Source organism: Acanthochromis polyacanthus, chromosome 20 (genome assembly GCF_021347895.1).
Source record: "Acanthochromis polyacanthus isolate Apoly-LR-REF ecotype Palm Island chromosome 20, KAUST_Apoly_ChrSc, whole genome shotgun sequence".
Taxonomy (NCBI): Eukaryota; Metazoa; Chordata; class Actinopteri; family Pomacentridae; genus Acanthochromis; species Acanthochromis polyacanthus.
In genome coordinates this window covers 8,767,761-8,781,584 of record NC_067132.1, presented here as the reverse complement: position 1 = coordinate 8,781,584, position 13,824 = coordinate 8,767,761, and the positions used below count along the sequence as shown (strand labels likewise).

At 41.3% G+C, this 13,824-nt stretch overlaps 1 protein-coding gene across 4 annotated transcripts in view; it reads right to left on the bottom strand.

The window, feature by feature from the left end:
* Window positions 1–13,824, bottom strand: part of mpp7a (MAGUK p55 scaffold protein 7a) — a 160,225-nt gene that overhangs the window by 75,082 nt on the left and 71,319 nt on the right. For all 4 annotated transcript variants that reach the window (XM_051940399.1, XM_051940401.1, XM_051940400.1 and 1 more), the window contains exons 4-5: window positions 11,345–11,422; window positions 2,269–2,349 (exon numbers count right to left, since the gene is read on the bottom strand). In XM_051940399.1, the coding sequence (XP_051796359.1) occupies window positions 2,269–2,349; window positions 11,345–11,422 (159 nt within the window). The remainder of the gene's footprint in view (window positions 1–2,268; window positions 2,350–11,344; window positions 11,423–13,824) is intronic.

The window sequence follows — 13,824 nt, the reverse complement described above, 5'->3', positions numbered from 1 at the left end:
TTTCCATCTTTTTTTTTCCATAATCTGCACAGCTTATTACTTCGTGGTAACAATTTTCCCAGTTGGGCGTAGCAAAGCCAACAAAAATGGTGGCAGGTTAACCTACACTTGTCCCATAAGTGCACTGTTTGGCTGAAATGAAACACAGCCCCACGATGACAGCCTTCCTGCATTCTAGATAAAAGCCAGCTTTTAGAAAAGTGTCTGTTCTGCAAAAAAACTACAACTAATCAAAATGCAGGGCATCATCTTGATAAGAGAGAAGAAATAAAACTAATGTGCTTTACACCTGGTCACCATTCTCCGTCTGACTGAAACTTTAAGGTTTGTTCCACCTGTAGTCACACACAGAAATGTCACAGCGTGCTGACACATCAGGACAGACACTTTACATCACAACAGCAAGATTAGACCACTGGAGGTCAGCAAGTACAAGATATGAAGTTGCTCTTTGATCTCTGTAAAGCTAAATCCACTAGCCAACTGCTTTGCCAACTGCCGTCTGCAATGAACACAAAGAAGACCAATACTAAAGCCATTTTCAGACCTGCCTTCTGGAGTTGTCAAATCCTGTCCCTTAATATCATAAGCTGCTGTGCAGTAATTGGCCCTAAATCTTCAAAAACATAGATCTGTTACTTGAACTGAACTTCTTGGATTATGCTTGACTGATTCATATCACCTGAAGGCATACACCTCCACCAACACAGGCTTTTTCACTATTTACCGTAACTGAATTTTTGGGTCTAATGCTCATTTATTTAAGCTGTATGGTCAGCTAATGTCAGAGTAAGGGCTCTGAGATTGACTGTGAGGGCCAGATAAGTTGCAGGGGACATTGCATTTGTTAGGCAAAAGGAGAAAAAGTGTAGACACTCCAATGAGCGTCTACAATTTTTCCGTTTATTGATTACAATAAACAGAAAACTGAGCAAAGAAATCTGATCGGTTTAGTTTGATCAAAGATCAATTTTCAATATGACTGTCACTCAGATCTAAAAATCTCAAATTCCATTAATGACTTAAGCTGAGACAAGACGGAAGGAATTTTGATACTAAAATGAATTAAAATCTGAATATATCGCATAAAGTCTGTACCCTCCACTTGATTAATGTCTCCATCCACACAGGTTTTAGTTCAGATCTGTACATGTGTGGACCTGGCACTCAGTCCCATCTCCTGCCTTAACCTCTCCTCACCTCATCAGCTGGAGCTGCAGAAGTTCCTGATCGATGACTTTCACAAGCTCTGTGTTTTGATGAATTGACCTATGCCACGCCAAATACCTTCACCGTAAGCATAATTAAAATAATAAACGCAGAATTTCTGGCACAGGCATGCTTCGTGGCGAACGTGCTGATCGTTTGCCGGTGCATTTCACTTTGGGGTTGACAAAGACAAAGGAGATCACAATGTCCCTGTGTAGCAAAGTAGGAGAGCAAAGATGTGATAGATTCCAGCTATTTGTCTGTAGGATAGCGGCTGCGTGTCAGTGTCGAGTGTGTATTACACCATGCGTGTATGTGTGATTGCATGTGTCGATTACTGATGAAGCCAGTCATACTTGACCCCATTTTCGCACGCTTTGCTACAGTACGTGTGCCTGCACATCTACTCTGTTTTTATTCCTCTGAACAGATTAATGTAGCTGCAGTGGTAGAATTTCAGACATGAATTATCATCACTTGAACAGACATTCAAAAATCCACTTCTTAGCCCCCATCCTTCACAAGCCTGCTGTTTGACACTAAGAAGTATTGGATATTTGTATGTACTCTGAGTGTGTGCTGAGTATTGTGGTGAGGGAGAACTTCATAGTGAGCTGTTGTTTCTGGCAGAGCCCAAACAAGCATGACGACAGCACATTAAAAAAGGAGCCCGTCCAACTCTCCTTCAGCCCCGCCATCGTGAAGGCAGCTCTGTCTGGCCCAGACACCTGGAGGGCCTGATGGATGGCCAGAGTTATGCATTAGAAAATAAAAATGTGTAAATTTATTTTGTAGCTGTCTGCGTCTGGCTAACGAGGCCAGCGGCTGCAGCCAAGGAGACAAGAACAGGCGGATTATTTTGTGTACAGCATGATAATCACAAACACTAATGCCGGTATTACACAAACAGCAGATCCAAATAAAGAAAGGCCTTATATTTTGTTGCTTTTTGGAAACGATACTACGGCCCCAGATAAAGAAGACGTGATTTTATTCTCTTAAAATTTACTGAATACATAATGAATAAAGACTGTAATGAAAAACAGGAGTCAAATTCACCTTCACATGGGGTTTTTCCAGTAGTTTAAGAAGCTCTTTGATTTCTCCATTGGCTGATTTTCCTTCCAGCTCCTCAGACAACTAAAAAGAAAAGAACACAAAATTGTCAAACAAATGCATTCACAATACAATATATCAAGACACTCTAACTAATGCGCTGATAACATTCAGTCAGTTTTGTTGGATTTGTACTTCAGACGAGTTCAATAGCAGACGTAAATACCAACGGAGAGGGTTTGATTTAGAATGAATTATGGTTCAGCGTCGGAAGCTTTGCCTTGTCTCATTACTGAGCCTGTGCCATACAGTTGCCACGTTTACAGTCTTTCATTCCCTTTGATAGAAAGCAAGAGTGATGAAAAGCAGAAGATCTGCAGATGAGATGACTTTACCACATGTGTTTTACCGAGGAAAGATAAGATAAGGGAACCTTCCTCACATTATTTCATGCTGTAGTCAACAATCTATGTAGCAAGCTGAACTTGGAAAAGAAAACAAGTGATTGTTGAGGTTATGAACCGTCAAAATCAAAAAAAAAAAGTGCTTTAGCATGCATGAATTAGGCTGTGCAGTGCTGCCAGAAGGTGGCGATATGGGCTATGTTAGTGGCTTCAATAAACAGAGTAGAAGAAGTTGGAAACAAAACCAGCTGTGTGCCGAGTTACAACATAACAATGGAGAGGAGTCCTAAGGAATTGTTTTCAGTCAGCAAAGTTGTCTTTTCATGTCAACGGGCACTAGCCATCAATCAATCATTCAATCAGCTGATAAACCATGCGAGTTAGTTGCTCGCTACGTCAGAACTTATTCGTACAAAGTGGTTCCATCTCCCATCATTCACATTAGCGGGCTTTTGAAAAAATGAAAAACCACATCAAGTGAGCGTAAAATCTGTTTTTTTTTTTAGCCGTTTCCATTAACTTTGTCTGATGTCATACTTCAAAACATGCATGAAAATATATAACGGACACACACAAAGAACTTTACCCAGTAAAAGAGTCATTAACATCAGAGTATGCCCTTAAAAGCTTGTGCAAAAAGTGCACTAAAGAATGCTGCCTGTGGTTGGACATTCAGGTGGCCTCAAGCAGCTGACAGGAAAGGTGATATTGTGCTAAATAATCTTAGCGGGAGGTAATGTCACACTCTGTCTTGGGGTCTATAACTCCCACTTGTTGCCACCTTCCTTGTGATTAAATTTACTATTCTGCAGGATCATTTTTCAATGAGAATCTCAGGAACTAAAGAAAACAGTCCAGTCCACTTGGAAACAATGGGAGCTGTGAGAGTATCTCCGAGCAGTGGGACTGAGCTGGACTACATTCATGATGAATGTCTGGTAGCTCTGAGACGAGTGACTCTGCTTCTAAAGCCCAGGCCACGCTCCTCTGTCTGCGCTCTGATTTATGGATGATCCTCCTGGATGCAGTGTGAGTGTGGAGAGGAGCAGAGAGCTGTCCCACACAAAGATCCGCCTGTACTGAGCCCCTGTCTACTGCACTTAGGGCCGCTGGAAGTCACAGAAATCAATGTGTCCTTAAATAGTTCTATCGGTGCACTTGGCCTTCACTTCACCTTCTTCAAATAGCATTATCTGAAGAATTATGAATACAGAGCTGACATGAGGAGTCAGAAAATTAATCATCGACTACTCTGATGATCAGTTATAGTAGATTTTCAAGTTTCAAGCCCAACTGCCAGGCATTCAAGACTGTAAACTGAATATCTGTGTTTTTTGGACTGTTGCAATCAGACTTTAACATTTGATTCATTTGTTTCAGCTCTAATAAAATGAGACTCTGACTAAAAGATTTATTAATCACAAATCATGTCAAATAAATTCTGGGTTTTTTTCCAGGATGTAAAAAATTGACATTAAATCTGATGGAAAAAAATGAATTGTTTTTTTGGACCACCATGGACAGCTGAGATTGCTCACAAGTTGAAGGGCAAAAATTAGAACACATATATCAATGACTGAAAACTTACAGTTCCTCTATAACCTCCAAACTTCATGTCTGTGTATCAATGTTAGGTATTCACAAGATTTTTAAAAACTCAAATAATCTCAACCTACATAAAAATAGTTTGGACAAAATTCTACACTACTTTTCTTAGAATTGGCAGATCTTTAAAGTCCCGCCTCTCAAACACTGGAAAACTACTCCACACTACATAATGGCAAGTTGTATTATTAGAGTAATTCAGCCCATGGATGTCTGAACAGGAAACTTATTTGGAAGAACAATGACACAGGAAGTCCCACCCTGCAAGTTGACAGGATTGGTTGTTTAGGTGCGTTACGTGTGAAACTCCGGAAGACTGAATTAATATTTCTGAAACAGTCATTTGTACCTGGAAATCCTCAGCCATATTGTTGACTTCTTATTTTTTCATGATTTCTCTTCTAGCATATAAATGCATCAAAAAACAAATACATTGGTGTGAAATACTAGTCCAAACATCATTTTTTTTAGCATATCATAAATTATGAATGGAGGAATGAAGTAACAGCTGGTGACGTTCTGACTAATATTAAACTTTGGAGGCCAACACATGCATCTGAAAGTCTAAAAAATGTGATACTGTGGTCTTCTTTCCACCATACATCCTATTTTTTTTATTCTTTTAAGAACTGTGACAAAGATATTTTCTAGGTGTGACTTTTAAATAAAACCCTCAGACACTGGGTATTTCAGTGATTTTCCGTCCTGACATCTGTTCTGTCAGCCAACAAATACTATACCTGATGCATGTGACTGCCTCTACAATTGTCATTCTGCTTCTCTATGTTGTATTTTCACTAATGTTGCTTGTGTCTTATCTATATCCTGCATGTCTGTCCACTCTGGGAAACGGATTCTTCCTTCAGCTGCTCGCCCTGACATTTCTCTCTCGTTTTTCCTGCTGAGGTGATTTTTCTGGAAATTTTTTCTCATTCCAATCAAGATAAAAAGCTAAAGTAGACTGTCAAGCTTGCATAAATTTGCCTTGGGTTGAATAAATAAAATTTACAAAGAAACAGATATTGAAGAATAAACCATAAATAGATAAAACAGAGAGAAGTACAACACAGTATAATGCTACATGCTGGCTGATGCTAGAGTGTTAAAAGTCTTAACAGGAAGCAGAGCAGCAAAGAAGCATGAAGAGACACATGCATCATTTTGGTGCCTGCGTTGTCATCACATAACAGATAAGCTGAACAGTGAAATCACCCTAAAATGCAAAGCTTTATGTGTGACGCTCGCTGAGGTGACGACAGGGTTTGGAAAAACCTGAGTTTGTTTGACTAACGACCCCTGTGGAGCAGGAATAAGGCAACAGAGGTGAGGCAGAGGTAAAGGCAGGGGGCGAGGGTTAGGCCGGGGTTAGGGAGGATGCTATGTCACTTTATCCGAAGACAGGAACATGTGCGTTTGGCTGAGGGGGTGTGGGGGTCTTTTCATTATATCCATTAGTTTTGAACTCCCCCCCCCAAGGAAAAGATATCCTGCTAATGAAAAGCAACAGTGGTCACAGGTTACTCTTGTTGAACCTAATGCTAGTGTGTTACTTCCTTTTACCAAATATACAAAAAACAGAAGAAAGAAAAAGATGAATCTGACAAGATTAAAGTGAGAAAAAGGTACAAAAAGGGCAATTTAAGAAAAGCACCAAAGCAGAAAAAAAGCCAAAACAAACAACTGGATCAATAGAGAAAAGAAAAGAGAAGAAAACCTGACAAAGTGAGAGAATACCTGAAAAGGACAGACAGACAGAAATGTAAGGGGAATCGAGGTCAGTGTCTTTAGTGAGACAACATCTCCTGCTATGATACAGAACCATCCATCATCTCATCGCCACACAGTTTCCAGCGAGGGAGACAGAAGCAGACAGAGAGCTGTACGCTTTCAGTCCCCAGTATTGTTCTATTGGAGCTGCTTGTCCCATTACTCAGCATGGAGGACAGATGGGACATGTTTGACAACACATTCCACTGTCTACCTTCATGCTTCCCTGCTGAAATCACATTTTCCATCCTCAGACCTTCCCAGAGAGCAAGGGCAAAAAGTGATGCTGGCCTCCTCTGAGACTGTGTGTATTTCATTTGTTAAATGTCATGGCAGGCGCTGCAGTGTTTAGATAAGTTTGATCCCAGCATGTCAGTTTACAGCTCTTCATTGACCCTGAACGGCTGAGGTCTCACTACTGTGATAGATGGCTGCCAAAACAAGAAGGTAACCTTACATTTAAATGGCTTTTAATAAAATGTATTAACCCTGCTTGTATTAAACCTTTTACTTGAAAAACCTGATCTCTGCTGGCAGCATAATGCATTTTATATGATGAATAAAATGCATTTTGGCCTCACTTATAGTGTAACTGATCAATAATCCACTGGTTTACTACAGTAACCATTTAAGGACAATGACTTCTGAGGCTGCATTTAGATTAGATTTTACACAGTCTTGCACGGATATGTTTGGCTATTATTATATTTTATTGGCTTCAATAAATGTTTTAAAGTCTCACGGTCTAAATACTGGCTTTCACACTCTTAGAAAAAGAAAATTAAAAGGAAATAGTGAATATGGGAATTTTCCTCATGCAAATAATCAAATTTAAAGAGACTGGGATTGAAAATGAAATTAAAAGCTTCTAATAGTCAATCCAGAAATATTACTAATGTGGTCATTATTAAAATGCTTAAACTATAACACTGGAAAAAACAAAATTACACAAAGTATTGTTATGTAACCAGCAAGTTAACCGACATACAAGCATGTACATTTATATGTTGAACCTTTTTAGACATAAACATAAAATATATGTATAATTATTTGGATTATATGTTTGATGAATGACATGAAAAAATTATTTGAACAAACAGGAGGTATCAGAGACAGTGTGTCTTGAACAGTTTATCTCAGTGTGTTTGGACGGTGATGCCACCAATCACTAATTTCAGTGTAGATTATTTTGTTAATTATTTAGTATTAAGTCTATAAAATAAAAAAAATGCTTCCCATAATATGAAACAATCAAAAAAATACTGATGTTTGGATACGACACATAGCAGGAAAAAATAAAATCATCTGTTTTCTATCCGTTTATTGAAGACAGCTTTGGAGCGTTTATCTTTCAGTGTTGATAGGCTAATACTCAAGTCACATAACCTACTAAGTAGTCATGCGGGCAGGACGTTGCTCGATCTCACAAAGTGACACAGAGGTGGCTGCATCAGAGCCAAAGCAGTGCAGTTAAAATGAATTCATTTGATTGGGAATCTGTTTTTAAAATTAACAACACCAATGCTTAAATAAATGCTAAATATTGGATGTAAAACCGACATAAAGAGCCACTTGGCACTGATGAAACCCTTTCTCTCCATCTGTTTCTTTCCCTTTAGATGTTAAATGGATGGACTGTAGACCAGTGCTCTCTGATGGCACCCAGTGGTCTTTCCAGGTAACAGCAGGGTGGGTATATACAGTAGATGCTGGGAAGTTGGCCAGAAGAGGAAAAAGCACTTTTAACGAGAGAAGGTCACCAGGACATACAGTCGTAGTTCAAGGGATGGACAGTGATCTGGAACAAAGGCTGGCATTCAGCTTCCTGTTGATGTGGCTGTCTGGCTTTCGACAGGATTGATAGCGTCTGGGTGGATCGACAGATTGGAACTTCCAGAGAGCTGGGTCGTGTGTGAAGCTGATTTGCCCTTTTTGATTAATGTGATGTGGTATTTTACATTCCACAATGAAGCAGGAGTGTTTCTATTTCAGGTCTGATGAGGGCTGGAGAGAGACTGTGTGCTGTAATGATTGTGTCTGTACCTTCAAGAAAGCGAGTGTGCAGTCACCAACTGACATGTCTTTATATGTATGTAATACAGCTCCTTCTCCCACAGCCAAGTATCGATCGTGTTTCAGGCTGCAGCGGCGGTGCTGGTGTGCTTGAGCAGTGGCAGTCACCTGCTGTGCGCTCTAGACAGTGCACCCGGGGCCAGACAGGGGTTGAAGTGTCATTTTATGTTAGCCAATAAATTAGGCCTCCATTACCCGAAACCCAAGCCTGAAATGAATTTCATCTAACTGTAGATCTCTCTGCTTGAACTTTAGTCCTCAGCCACCACTTCAATAGCGTTCATTTGGAGCGGTGACACGGGTGAAAAACAATCTGCTTTAAAAATACACTGCAACGCTCTGGGTCGGGAGTGTTTCTTTTTTTTGACTAGTCAAGGAGGGCAGACTCGGGATTGTGGTGTGCTGTGAGATGCTTTGATACACCATCTCTGGGCTGTATCCCGATACCTGATAATCCCAGGGAGACGCTTTGCGGGACACTTACCAGGAAGCATAAATTTGAAAGTCTGTAATTTGACAAACAGAATGAGAAAGAAAATCTGTAAGGGGGGAGAGAAGATGGAGGCTGATAGTTGGGGGTCTTTTGAACAGTCTATGGACTCTTGCCACAACCTGGAAAGGCCGAGCCAAGAATGAGGAAAGAGAAACAGAAGTGAACCTTCACACTCTGTTGGGTTTTTGAATCGGTGGAATTCTTGTTCTGGTGTTATCTGGTTAGCAGTGTCCTTTGCCAGTACTAACAGCAGGGTAAGAACAAACTCTCAGGGGGAAAAAAGAGCTATAAAAGGTATTTTGAGATTATGACAGATTCAGGTTCTGCCATCCTGGTTTGGATAAGGGTCTAGGGTGGTTTGGGAGTTATGTTGCCTGTACCGGTGTCTGTGACCTCTCCAGATTGGAACATTCTGAGTCCATCATTGACACTTGTGGCCCGTTAGGTCAGGAAAACCACTCTAGACCACAAGATGGCCTTTCTTTTGTGACACACTCAAGACACTCTGGACTCTGTCCTCCTCGGTCTTTACACCAACCGGCTGTAAAGGTTTCAGCCCCTCTTTCTCTCGTCTTTCCCTTGACTCAGTACTAATTAGGATGATGTATGGCTGTGGGCTCTTTAGAAGGGGTGGAATAGACGGAGGCACTTTGATTACAATAAACAGAGCTGGGGATTTCAAACAAAACCACACACCAGTAAAAGTGCTTTTCCTCCTCTCCATTCACCATGCCAGGCTGGGGCTTGGGTTTACACAGGTGTGTGTGTGCGCACATGTGGATGTGAGTGAGGCACTTGCAAGCTTATGTGCACATGTGGCTTTCAATAAATATTGCAGATGAACAATACGGTAACGAATGTCACGACACTGGACATTTAGTCGATGAATCAAACTAAATATCTTTTACAGCTTCACCAGATCTGCAGGGCCAGTGGAAGAAAATGCTCATGAGTGGTGCTGTTGCTAATGTTATTGTTCATGTAATGGCAGAAGTGAGTCTTATTAGCAAGATTAACCAATGAAGCGAGACTGCACGCAATAAGCGATGCTGCAATGGTGCGTCTGCTCTCTGAATTTGTTTATTATTCAATGTGGTCTCTCCTCCCTTGACTTCTGTTTATATGTCATCTATAGTTTGTCTGCTAAAATGATTTGTCACAGTGTGTCCATCCATCTTCAGCTTTCTTCCGATCGCGTGTTTCTATCCGGTTTCTGCCCGAGGAAAATGATCAGTTTGGCTTTGCGGGGCTGGATTTCCGATTTCGTGGTGGTTAGCGAGACATTTGGGTAGAAAGCAGGCAGCAGGGTAGGCGGTGAGTGCAGCGTGGGGACAGCGTAGTGTTATTGTAACAGTGACCAATTCTAGAAAACAAACTGGGAAAGGAACAGGGTAGGAAGTATGTATGGCTGCGTGGCTGTATGTTATGGACACACAAGAGGCACTCGATTTGAAGTTTCTGCGTTCAATCATCACAACACAAGGCTATTATACAGCAAGACAAACTATCAAGCAGCTGACACTTCATCTCTCTGGATTTAGGTAAAGAAAAATCATGTGTGCATGGGTTTCAAACACAAAAAATATGACAAGCTACGAAGAAAAGTTACAATGGTTTTGTGGTTGGGCGACAAATTAAAGGAAAATCTAAATAAATGAGACAAATGCAACTGTTACTAGTGTTGTAGTGTCTTTCATATAGAATACAATGAGTATGAAAATGATCTGAATCATATACAGTCAGATCTAAAAGCAGCTGAACACCAACAGAATATATACAACTATCATAGGCCTGGACATTAAAGCACCAGAGATATGTACTGCTGATAGTAACCAGAGGAAGAATAGTGCTTAACAGTTTCAATTAAATGCATTAGAAGCAAACCGAAAAAAAACACATATTAAAAAAGAAAAATGTAAACTTCAGTTGCATGACCAAACCTCAAGTATGTTCTCATCTTAGCTCAGTCCATCATATTCCTTGATATCAGAGACCTTTCACCCTATGTTGCTCTACTTGTGGTGTCCTTGCAGGTCTCCCAAGGCGTGGTAGACTGGGGCCACCAGGGGCACTTGTTGCCTTTGAACTTATACCTCCCTTAAAGAACTTGTGGCTGGCGAAGACTGGTGACTGCCATTGTCAGCCTCGCTTTATGCTTTAAAAACCTCCACTAAAGTGACACACCCCCAACGACTTGCTCCAAAGGCTAACAGACTTGACATACTGGTGTGTGTGTGGAGGCTGGTGTGTGGTCCCTGTCCAGTGATACCTGATCTAGATTAAACACTCAGAACCCTGACATCAGTGTAGTATGGTGGCTTCAGCCTGGTTGTGGTGGTCTTGACTAAAAATAGGTAACTAATAATGAACAATAAATATGAATGTCCACAAAAATGAAAATTTACTCAGATACAAATTTCAGCTATACAGCCCAGCTTTATGAGAAGACTGTCATTTAGAAGACTCGTGTTCATGCTACCAACATCCATCCATCCATCATCTATAGACCGCTCAATCCTCATTAGGGTCGCTGAAGCCTATCCCAGCTGACTCCGGTGAAGGCAGGGGACACCCTGGACAGGTCGCCAGTCTGTCGCAGGGCTACGCTATCAACATGACTCCCAGAAACTTCTGGACCTAGTGTCATACTTCTAAACCTGTTCTGAAAGCACCTGGTGCCCAATATGGAGTGTCTATTTCTTTTATCAGCGATCTTTACAGAAAAAAAAAAGCTTACTTCACGGGCCAGAGCTGCTGCGCTGTCCAGAACAGGGATGGGTTTGCTTTCTTCATAGTGCTGCAGCCGCTCATGGATCTGAAAGGACAGATTGTGTTAATCAGTAAGTGTGTGTGTGAGAGAGAGAGAGGGTCAACACTGGGCTACAGAGGCCATGGCAAAGTGCACACAAGTAGTCATATGCTCTGACAAGCACACATATATGGAAACATGTACAGCCTCCATCCACACCATCTTACACTCACATAAACTCACACAAGACCAAAATAAGAAGCAACGGTACGTTAAACACCAAAAGCACACACACAGATCTTTCAGTCTCTCGAGTGAACACAACAAATTGCTTCTAAGTATTTCAGTTAGCTTCGCCACTGTACAAACAATCCAGTTTTCCACCATGCATTTGATATGCCCTAGTGGCCTGGTGAGGATTCCAAATCATTTCAGCAGTCTGGTTAAATTGGCTAAACATTTCCTTATCAGCCTCAACACTACAACTGCACAATGTACAGAGACAAAGCTATATCTCCGGAGAGTTTCTAAAATGGAAAGTAAGTCTTACTCGTGTGTTAACGTTAACTCATTTACACACACAGAAACACTTCATCACTCAAAAATTGATATGTGAAGCAGAGATGGAATAATTCATACACACAAGCACACGCTTGCACCCACGCACATGTCATCAAACACACAGTTGCACATTGTGCTCCAGCCTACGCACACACAGACACACAAAAAAACACTACAGCTATCCCATTTGTGATTTAAGAGCAGCTGTGCAGGAATGCGTTGACAGCCTACAGGCTGCTGTCAGGTCCCATCAAAGAACAGACAGGGACGACTATCCTCCCAGCAGCCACTCCTGAGTCTCTCCTCACACCAGCATGGTGAAGAGGAGCTGGGCCATTGGTCTGACTGATAGCTGGGCCCTGGGCCTGGAGCCTCCAGCTGGAAGTCCTAGAAAGCATTCCAGCATGATGGTGGAACAGAAGGCTCTCTGGCTGGGGAGAGTGACAGAGAAACCCCTGGGCCAGTTTGGTGTCTGCAAGGCCAAATCCACACATGTGGAAGCACACATACACACACATGTACACACACAGACACAGACATGCAGATGGAGCCGTGACAATCTGTGACAGAGAATCACTCAGCAGGACAGAAAGAGACATGAAAAGCAGTTTGTTTGCTGTCACTTTGTGAGCAGCTACAGATGCTGTGTGCAATTAAAACATCTGTTTTAGGATTGTTAGACATGCTTTTTACTCCTCACTACACAAACTATGTTTTCTAGCTAGACAGCATTCTGCAGTAGCTGCACTGTGGACACTGTGGAATGCTAGTTTGAGTAAGTAGAATGTTATGACATGACACAATCATAGGATGGGATCCGTCCCTACTAAAACATGTTTTTTCTTTAATTTTTGGCACTAGCCTAAAAATTCTGGAAAAGTTCGGATTAGCAGCAACACAGGCAGCATGAGTTGATGAGTTCATTTGAGGCTCTTCAAGCTGTCATCTCTTTTGAAATACCCACAGAGAAAACGTCCTGTAATTAAAAACATGATGTAGTTCCGAAATACATTGTTAGGCTTCCAAAGACACTTTAATGACTTCATGGTGAAAAATCTGTAACACAACTTTGTGTGAAATATCAGTGCAGATGCATGCCCCTCTTTGCCCATGAACATCCCACTTTAACTGTTGGCCTTAAACAGCTACAGCCATTTCAGCTAGACTTATCCACAAAGTCTCCTGTGATAAATCACGGCCTGTTAGGACTGTGTCTTGGCCAACAGAGCAGCCATGTTTCAAGGTCAGCTTAGAGGTTCAAATCCCTGTGTAAAGCCGACATTACTCGGCTATAAAACATGGTGCATTAGGCGTGTCATGAAGGTAATCTGTTGGAGGTTTGAGGGAAGGAGATGGTCGTTTAGCTTAGCTGTAGTACACAAAAAGCTGTGACTTTACAGACCCTCAGACAACTAAGATGTGAAGTGAAACATATAGTAATATAGTATGTACAATACAGTAAATCTGCAATGACCAAGAGTGGAGCAAGAACCTGCAAAAGGGCAGCAATAAAGGTGGGGATAGAGATTTTTTAAAAAAACTGTTTGTAGTGTTCCTAATGTAAGTTTAAGTAGAGTCAAATGTTTAAGTGGTGCTGAGTTAAATTGCTGTCAGTATGTTCCATGTTTTATGGCATCAAATTTAATTCTGCCATTCAAGGGCAATTCCTGGAAATTTTTATCCTCATCTGTTTAATTTCACATTGCCACGTCATATTTGAACTGTTACTCTGTACTGTTCATGAAGACCCAAAAACTCCACCCTGTGCTCCGACTCCTCTGTCTGTTCTTCTACAGTAGAAGCCCGTAAAAGGACAGGCAGGCAGCTCCGGTTACTTCATCTGTCCTGATCATCTTTGTAAGAAAACAGATGAAATAAATGAGAAAGGTTGCCAGTGTCTTCAGCAC